Below are 10,305 nucleotides of genomic sequence, written 5' to 3' on the forward strand. Positions count from 1 at the left end.
TACAGATGGTATTAATTAACCTGCTTTTCTCTTGCTGAATAAGAACTGTGTGTGTTTCCACAGCCAATTAGGAGGAGAGCTTCAAGTGGTAAATTATTTGCATTATGTCCATTTATAAAAATCAGTTTTGTTTTGCTGACTTAAAAAAGGGAAGGAAGCAAAAATAAAGCTATTGTGGAGGAAAGCATATTAAATAATACTAAATTGGGGACACAGACCAGTTAGAGGAAATCAAATCTTTTCTGACCTGTGATGAAAATTACACAATTTTTTGCTTTATGGTGATGACACATACCTATATAGCTAGGGATGTTTCATATCACACTCTTTGTTGTGATACCCAGCACTTTACATTTTTTAACTCTAGCACTTTGAGCATCTTTATTTGAACTATCACTGTAACTGTAATCTGGAAGTCACATTACATTCTTTACTAGAAAAACTAAGCCTTCTAGTTCCTGTTGAAATTGACACTAAAATCAAAAGGATTATATTAATGTTTAAATTAGGCCCATACACAAGTCTTTGAAGAGCTGAAGAAATTTGAAGCAATACCCTGCCCCTTCTAGTACAAAAAAATTGCTTTTTGACTTTGGTAATGCTTGTTTTCAATGCCCATTTATTTTTGGTAGCTCATGCCCGGTTGATGTTTAGGGATACTGTGACTTTGGAAGATGCTGTAACTGTGGTATCAGTGATGGAATCTTCTATGCAGGTAAGGTTTCTTGCAGACATTGCCTTTGCTGCAATACTACATTTAAGGGATTCAGTTTATCATGTAGATATATGCCAGCTCCCTTCATCTCTCTGGAGAGGGTTTCGTGGACTCATGGAAAGTGGGTCATCAGGGACTTTGACAAGTCATTTTTAGTCCATTATTAAAATCCTTAAACAGAGATTATACTGAAAAATCTGGATTGGTGATAAAGGCCTGGTACCTTTTTTTAATAGACTTTTCAGTCTAAGTGAAGTTTTGGCATGCTGTTGACATTTGGTAATCCACATTTTAAAGACCTTTTGAGCCACAAATTGTGTCTATATTGCTGCGTTTAATAGCCTCTGATGAGTTTTTCTTCTATGATATTATCTTGCCACTCATTAACTAGGTAGGAGAGAACCAAATAATTTTTTTGGAGCAATTTTCAAACAGTTGCCAAGACCTACACTTTATTTTGCCATTAGTTCATTTTAAAATATGTTGGTGGTGATACTAAAACTGAAAACTGTGTGTTCTGATTATCATGTGGATTTGTGTAATGTTTCTGTGTAAAAAGGCATTGAAAAAAATGTGGAAGGCTAGATTTTAGTTTACTGTAACATTATTAGGATGTTGAATGTAAAGAAAAAGCAACACATTTAGAATTGATAAAAGAAATGTGAATCTAGTAGAGGCTTTTTAATGGAAATGTGGAAAATAATATAGACTCTATTAACTTCAGATAGAATATTTTTAAGGGAAATAAATCTTCGTGCTTTGGAGTAGAAAAAAAATTACCATAAGCAGATTATCCAGAGTTTTATGCATGGGGATTTTTAGCATGTCTGAAATACTTGGTTTTGGCTCTGTCAGAGATGGTGTACTCCACGACACAGATGACTGGTCTGATCCAAAATGGCATTTCCGATGTTTCTGTACAGGTTGATATGAATATATTCAAATTAAAACAATTTTATATAGCACCCATTAGCTCAATGAACCTTAAAGACCTTTGCAGTAGATATGCTCCTTTTTCGGAGATAAACCTCTTCAGGATAGATGCACAGTCACATATGGAAGGTAGGCATTTCTGATCATCCTTGTTCTTTTGCTGAGGGTTGAGAGACTAATTGCAGTTTGTGCCACGGATAGTCTGCTGCACAGTATTGCAGATGGAATTTGTCTCAAAAATACTACAGGGCCTGACCTTATTAAGTAGGAAAAGAATATTTCGCTGTCTGCTGCAATTCATCTTGCACTGTTTTGAAGAGCTCAGCTTTTCAATGACAGCACTGCATCTAAGTTAAAATAAGAAGCTGTACTAATATATCCAGTTGAAACAGCAGAAAATATCACGTAAGTGCTCATTAACTGTAATTAAACCTGTAATTAACTAGATGGGAATTTGATGGGACACTGGTTTCAAAGCAATATGGTTTTGGATATAAGAAATCTGAAATACTCAAATTTTTTTCATAACAGAGCAAAAAGCGGAATGTGTGTATATAGTAATAATGAATGTGTATTACCATCTGTGTAGCTCTCTCCCTCATCCGCACGAATAAATGTAAAATAATTGTTTTATCTGTGGGTCACTTTTTCATATTTATACAGCCCTGCCCTCGAGGGCTGCAGTTTGCATAACGAGCATCTATCTAATAAGAGTCAGTGAGAAATTTGCCTGAATTGTGACTGCAGAAGACTACCTAGGAGTACTTGGTGTACTCATCATATTTGCTTCACTCTTCACTTCTTATGAGCAAGTAGGGAAATGTGTTCATTTTTGTTAGGAATCTGCAAATTTGACATCTGCTATTTAAGGCCAAATTTTACTTTCCTCCTGGAAAGTATAACTGAATCACTGAAACAGTTTCTTTTTGAAGGAAGTGATTTATTTTTTTTATTAAAAAAAAAAATAGAAGTAACATGCAAAAGTTTATTTTCAGAAATTAATTCTTTCTCTAGAAAAAAAAAAACTTTATATATAGATACATCCTGTGTCTTCTGCCTAATTGTCAGTGTGTAGAATGAGGTTGTAAATGGGGAAGGACCAGTGTCATTCCTGAAGGACTGGCTGCCACCTTTCAGCTCAGCAAACTGTCTTCCACACTGTCTTTGCAGCTTCTATGAAAAGTCATATTCTTGCCAGTATAAAAATCAAAGTTCACAGTTCTCAGGTCAGTGTTCAGTTACTTCTTGTGAGCCCTCTTGGGAAGGAGGACTATCACATTTTCATCGCCAGCCTAGTTCGTTGGGGTTTTTTGTTTGTTTTATCCTCTAATTCACCCTTATTTTTCTCTTTCCTACTTCTTTCTTCATGAGCATATTCTAATCCTTCTGGCTTGATCTTTTCTTTGCCTCATTTCCTCTTTGTTAACATTGTCTCCCTCCTTCTCTTGGTGTTGTTTTCATCCTTGTTTTATTCCTTTTCCAATCCCTCTCCTTTTACTCCCTTTTTACATTTTGTCTTCCGTCCTTAGGCACTTTTACAGCCTTTCTTTCTGCTAAATTTCCCTGTAATACTTCCTTTTTCTCTCTCTGTTCCAGATCCTCTGCCCTCAATTCCACAGTGTGTGGATTTGTCATATGGCTACCTTCCTCTCCTCAAAATGATATCTCGGAGGGGCCAATATCTCAGAGACGTAAGCACCAGCACAGGGATGAAACTTCATAGATATCTTAAATTCAGTCTCATCCCACTTAGAATTTTGCACACACACACACACACGCACACGAACATTTAAAAGAAACTCACTGTGATAGGCAAGTAAAGCACTGAAAAGTCAGTAAGGGCAAGACGTAATTGTACCCCTTGGGCATATATCTCAAGATACATAATCATGTATTCCTTTTTTTTCCGTTGGATCCCTAAGTCACAGGTTGACAGTACTCAAGCCAAAAGCAATTATCCTCTGTCAATGTTTTGCTCAATGTTTTATTACGTGCTGTTCTAAAGGTAGAATTCTCAATTTCTTCATGAGTTTCTGTGGAATTCATGTCCAGTGTATTTGAGCATTTCAGAAATATCAATGCACTTATCTTCATGCAGTCCTTGTGAAGTGATCGGTTGGTGCTACTCCTGTTCTATGATCTGGAGCTGAGTTGTGCACGACCCAGAAGAACCTGTGCACTGGGAGAGATGGTTAGGGCCCCAGTTTCAGAGTAGCAGCACTTTGAATGTTTGAGCACACTTCCTGTTGACAGCAGTTTCTTTCTGTGCACACACCACATCAGGCTCCCAGTTACCGATTTTATGCCTTTCAAAACCTTTGCTTAATTGGCTCATTCAGAATCACAAGAACTGGAATTTAGCATCAGAGATAGCATCTACTTCTCCTTGACTGCTTTTAACTGTCCTAACCAAGAGACTGGGCTTTCCTTTCTACAGTCCCTGCCTCATTAACTGTGAACCTTCCAGTCCTTGAAACAAATACAGCAGAGAGGTTCTACAACAACCTTTTCCATGGCTACAGACTAATGCTTCTATGTGGAACAGATCTATCATGTTCCTGAAATCATCTGTGAAAAATAACCAAGTGGTAACTTCAATGGGATGCATTAACAGCCTTAGTTTTAGCACCATGCAGTTTTAGAGGGCTTGAATTAGCCACCAGAATGTTTTTTCAATGTAGATTTTTTTAAATACAAAATTTTAACATTTCAAAATGGTAGAACCAGAAGTTGCCACAAATGAAAATGTGTGGTCCATGTGACGCCGTATGTAGCAGTTTCTGGTTCTAGAGATTCTGTTTTGCTATTGCTCTCCTGGCACGTGGTATGCATCTTGTTCATTAGTTGTATTGAGCTTTATAGATTAGACAGGAGTGGTAAATGCTAGGTAATCTGTGGCAAAATAGAGGGTTTGTGGTGTGGGGTTTTTTTTCCAAAGAGCAATTAACTACAGAGCTATTCTAGATTATTTGTTGTGGAACAAATAACTTCGTGCAGATGCTCTGTTCCAAATAAGAGCTATTTCATTTCTCACAAGGCACAGCGAAATTGTCCCAGATTAAATCACTTGCTCTCCGGAATTATTCCTGAATAGTTAGTTACTTTTAAAGAGCTATTCAGAAATATTTTTGCCGGTCAATTTACCCTGTGTTGATAAGCCTTAATACCCAGGTCTCTCCATTTAAATAATTAGGCAAAGCTAATGAAAATTTTTAGCAATCAGAACTCCTTCAGTTGTGAAAGTGTCTCACATGGGCAGAGTTTTTACAAGGTATTTGGAAAACTTCTTTAATCCTAATCTCCATTTCTAGTCATGATGTTCTCAAGCCTTAAGTGGACTTTCCATTTTTTGTATAAATAAAAATAAACCAGTATGAGTAAACTGCAGGCTTGATCATATAATTGCTTTATGTGTATGAGCAACTTTGCCTGTGTGAGCAGACCTAATAGGATTATTAGTGTGAATACAGTTTCTCAGTAAATATTTGCTACCTTAAGCTTTCAAATATCTAAGGGAGAATTTTGTGTAAAATGGTCTCTGCTGCTTAAATTTGGTGCTGAATAATAAAGATGGCTTCCTATTTTTTTTAATCTCTTTGGTGACATAGGGGGGTGCACTTCTGGGAGGCATCAATGCCTTACACACCTCATTTCCAGAAAACCCAATGGCGCAGTACCGAACACAGTGTGAACTCATATTGGAGCGACTGGAGCTGCAACATCTTCTGCACAAAGAGCTGCAAAGACTTGACAGGTTACGATATGCAGAGTAACAAAATAATTAAATAGCAAAAAAAGAATTGTTTGAAAATAATATCTGTAGAGTGTCTAAAAATACAATCTGACATTGGGAAGGGACTTGTTCTTTAGAGGACCTGGATAAGCAGGGAGATTGTTTTAACGTAGCACTGTGAGATCATCACAAGATAATTTTTCTCTCTGGGTTATGGAATTTACAAAGAATTTAAGAACATTTTAAATAAGTTCCCAACTCATATCTCAATTCTATGCTTACATAAGTTTCAGTGGAGCTTCTTAGGGTCAAAATGTCAGATTCTGTAGCTGAGCCAATAATTGTATATAACCTTTTGTTACTTGCTTGGTAAAATACAGCAGATCTGCTTCATATTTTTTAAGCCTTCTCTTGTGCTGGGCTTGTCAGGATCCTTCCCTTTCTGTTAATGGAAAATACAAGCCTGCATCAAAGTTCTGTTCTTTTGGGTGATTTTTCTTTTTTGCACACTGGAATTTTCACTGTCTCTTCTCTAGTTTTCAGCTCACTGCAATAATATTTGGAAAGTCTATTTGCTGTTATTAATAGAAAACTTCTAATATACTGAGGCTGAGAGGAGAACACTAGGATCGGAAGGAAATAAAAGATAAAAAAATAACATTTGTTTCCTGAAATGAGATTAGGCTCTAAAGAAACTCGTACTTTCTTATTGTTAAAGGAAGATAAAAGATTAATGTTACTGAAGCTAATGGAATAAGAACAGCCTGGAAAATAGACTTTTTCCTTTAAATATTTTTCAGACTTATTTTGTAACTCATAGTAAGTACATCTTAAATAACCACAGAGGCAATAAAAGCAGATGAGAGTGGGGTATCTCCAACAGACAGACAAAAGCTAGTTTTAAAACAGAGATGTTCATAAAGCATCACAGAAATGTAGGATGGGATGGGAGATAAATACAAAGACAAGATGAGGTCTGTGTTTGACCTTCCTGGCAGGGGCCTGTGTTATCTGCTCCAAAGGCCTTCTAATGAAGAGGATTTTCCATTGTCATTGGGTGGTCTCTTCCATTATTGCTCCATCCTAATGATCATAAAGGTTTTCCCAATATCCCACTGAATCCCCTATGCTGCAAATTAAGCTGATTTCTTCTTCCCCGCCTCCTAAGCAGCTTAGAGAATACTAAATGAATGTCCTCTTTAAAACAACCTATTCAGTGTTAGAAGACTTGTCCCACACATTCCCCCGAAAATACATTTCAATAAAACAAGCATGTATCGTTCAGCTGTTCTTGATAAGTCAGATCATTTCTGCTACTTTCCATCAAAACTTTAAGAATAAGCATATTAGTAAATAATGATGATAATGATTCTAAAAGATACATGTCAATATAGTGTTTTCTCTCTCATATAGCAGAGGAACTGTTTACAATGCATAGGAATCATTTCACCTACACTAAGGCAGTCACTTTGGGGATAGGATGTGGCAGCTCTTCTCTCATAGTTAGAATCACTATTTAGCAAAAAGTAGAATGCTATCTCCCTTGGAAATTATATGTTTAGGTACAATAGATAATCAGCTATACTGAGATTGGAGGGAACCCTCATTCTAGCACCTCTATTGTTTTGGAGGACCCTGAGAATATTAACAGCCACAGACAGTGATAATTAAGTTTTACAGGTGATCTGAGATGCTTTCACTCTATCATGTGGAGTTTTTGACATGTTGGGTCCATACTGATTGTGAGAGAAAACCACCAGCAACCACTATTCCAAGCAATACCTAGATTTTCCATTCTGATAACTGTTTGAGGCTTTGCCTTGCTCAGGATAAAATCTAATGAGGTTACTGTTCTAGAAGATATACTTACAGAATATGTAATCCCTAAGGGACTCCAGCAATGGCTGTATGTAGTGCAAAGCTGTTTGTTTGGGGGTTTTGGGGGGGGGGGTGTTTCCCAAGGAAATGAAGTTTAGGTGGTTGCTTTCTCTGTCCATCTGCCTATCTTCTAGTTGGGACACTAAATTCTGCCACTTACTGTAGAAGGTGCTGAAAGATCACAGACTGCAACACCAGCGTTTGGAGCTGTATGTGAAACTTAATAATGCAGTTTTGTGACCTACATGATTTGGAGCTTTTCACCATTAATACATATTAAGCATCACTAATGCAATAAAGAAAGAAAAAAATGAAAAATAAATTACTATTGCTTAATTTTTTTTCGTTTCATAGATTACAAAACAAAAATTCATGCCAGCTGCAGCCTGAAGAGACAAGTTTCAGTACTACTATAAGACGCTCGAACAAGGATACATTTGGGCTATCAAAGCCAATGTCTCAGTCAGAACCTTCAAATCAACAAGAGAATAACTCCAGGTCACAGCCTTCTTTGCCCAAAGGCAACTGTGAAGGGGATATACATCCAGAACCCTTATGCAAGCCGGCGCATGGTAATAACAAAAATACAAAACACTTAATTAAACATAGTAAGAGGGGTGATGATGGCAGCCTGGCGTGGTTTGACAGTCTGGAAGAGAGCAACACTGACGCTGAAGAAACTTTTCAGAAGTCTCCAGTTCCCAAGATATCTCCAAATAACCTGGCTTCAAAAATGCCGTGTAAAACATCCTGTTCTGAAGAAAGAAGTGCTTCAATACCAAGGAAGGGGAATGGAAAGAGAGAGTCACTAGCAACTGTGAGTCTACATGCTCCTTTGGAACAGGACAAAGTTTCCCAGATAAGCAGGAAAAGGACTGAAGAACACAACTGGTTTTCTTCAGAAGCAAATATTCAAGATCCAGCATCACCAAGTGCTAGTGTGCAGGATTCGGTTATTACACAACGGGTTTCTAAAAGCTGGCAGAGACTGCACATAGAGAAATCACATGGATTCTTTACAAGTACACAGGACCCCAAGGCAAAGGCCCTTCCCTCAGTATTGCCTGCATCTGGCCTGCCAGATCTTTCAAGTGATGCAGATTCTGTGCTAGGGGAGGAAGAGAATAGCCTATCTGTAGCAGCAAAAACTGCAACAATTTCCCTGAGAAAACGAAGTAAAGGTCAAGTAGTGAAGGAAACAAAGGTAGTAAGTTCCCACAAGCCAGAAATCCTTGACAGTGAAAGTCCTCCAGCAGCTAAACTAGCTAAATTTTCTTTCAGACCAAGGACAAAACTTGATCATTCTTCCGAGAAGAAAAATGAAGAACTTCTTCAGAGTGAAACTATTTTTAAGCCTGGAGAGCAGCTCCAGGGAAAGCAGCTGCCAGAAGAATGCTGCCCCCCTGAGAAGTCCAAGATGACATTGACTCGCCTTGGAAAAAACAGTTTGGAAAAACGATCAGTTGGTAATAAAGGGAGAGAAGAGCAACAGAATCAGGCCTTAGGGAAAGAGATCAGAGGAAGTGCAACAATACAGTCTGATGTCCGTTTTGATGCCATGTCATCTCTACCCACTGAAAAGAAAAGGGAGGGAGAGGAGAAGCTTGGTGGCCCAAGCACAGAGAAGGTGTGCTCCAGCACATTAGCCAGACTGTCGACATTCTCCTTTGCGTCACGTTCTGAGTCAAAATCGGAAACCTCACCTACCATTAAGATTGACACCATCAAGGAAAGCCATAGCCCATTGCTGAAGGTGCACGTGAGCAATCCTAGCAGAAGGAAGAGTTTTGCATTGGGAAATGCTAGTAAAGCCAGTGTGGTCACGCAGAAATCTCTCTTCTCGATAGCAGAGCTAGATGATGCTACATTAGATTTTGATTGGGATGAAGAGGTTAGGAAAAATCCAAGCACATAACATGTATATCCTCCAAATTACTCTACAATACAGTTCTTCTGAATCTCCATCCTCCTGTCAATTGTATCCATAGTTTACAAAGCATTTAAAAATAATCATCCTGAACCTCTGTTGATACCAATGAACATGCTTTCTTTAAGGACCGTATACTTTACATCAGCTAAGGACTGCAAATACTGCAGGCCTGATGTGGCTTTTAGTTTTCTAAACTCTTCCCAAGACTACTTGTATCAGTTGACTGTTTTGGTTGACCTGATGAAACCTGAAGACTTGTATGGTTATGTTCATATATCCAGAGTATAGTGAATCTTGCAGAAGAGCAGGCTTAACTGACTGTTATCCTTTATTTCATGTAACAGTTAGAACTATACCTGATTCAGATTGTCCTTCCAAATGCTGCTTTAGAAAAATTATGATGCTAAAGCTATTTCGTAATATTTTGTTCATCTGTATATACTCTTTGTCTCAGTGTCGTTAGCAATATTGTGATTTCTTATCATGCTGTGGTAAGTATTTCTGTATTACCAGTATCATGACAATTTTGCTGCATCTCTGGTTACTGTGCTCCTTGTCACACTGCTGATGTTGAAGACATGGATCAAGAGCTTTTTGTTTCTGTTTTTTTTTTTAATTTCAATTTTAAATACACTGATTCAGGTACCTGTGTCTGTATTCTGGGTCATTTCATCAAACCCCAACTCTGTAATAAACATACAGGTCTTCACTGCAGAGAGAACAATTTCAGGTGATTGAATGGGAGTCCTCAGTAACCAGGGTAACTTTAATGCAGGCATTAAGCCCTGGCATGTAAGCTGCACTTCAAACCTAGCAGCATGGTGAAGAGCTACCCTAGCTTGGTTCTGACTCAGATGATGTTTACTTGACTATTTTAATTGTGATTAGAGTTTTACTGCATCTGATATGCAGTTCATCTTCTGTAGCATGCTGCATCCTATGTCATTCATTTGTCTAATGGGAAACTAATCTACTAATACATTACATATTTACAGAGAAGGGTAAGCCTTAAATTTCTGTCAGTGACTTGCGTGGTATGTTTATTCTGTATTTGAATTCTCCGCAGAATATTCTTGTTATTACCTGCAAGGTAAACAGAGAATGGAGTGGTTGCTT

The 10,305-nt window shown here is 37.8% G+C and overlaps 1 protein-coding gene across 1 annotated transcript in view; it reads left to right on the plus strand.

Moving 5' to 3' along the window:
- MCM9 (minichromosome maintenance 9 homologous recombination repair factor) overlaps nt 1-9,174 on the plus strand; it is a 49,938-nt gene extending 40,764 nt beyond the window's left edge. The window contains exons 10-12 of the mRNA XM_075707888.1: nt 633-715; nt 5,257-5,402; nt 7,614-9,174. Of these exons, the coding sequence (XP_075564003.1) occupies nt 633-715; nt 5,257-5,402; nt 7,614-9,174 (1,790 nt within the window). The remainder of the gene's footprint in view (nt 1-632; nt 716-5,256; nt 5,403-7,613) is intronic.
- The last annotated feature ends 1,131 nt before the right edge of the window (nt 9,175-10,305 follow it).

This window comes from Pelecanus crispus, chromosome 3, assembly GCF_030463565.1.
Source record: "Pelecanus crispus isolate bPelCri1 chromosome 3, bPelCri1.pri, whole genome shotgun sequence".
Lineage (NCBI taxonomy): Eukaryota > Metazoa > Chordata > Aves > Pelecaniformes > Pelecanidae > Pelecanus > Pelecanus crispus.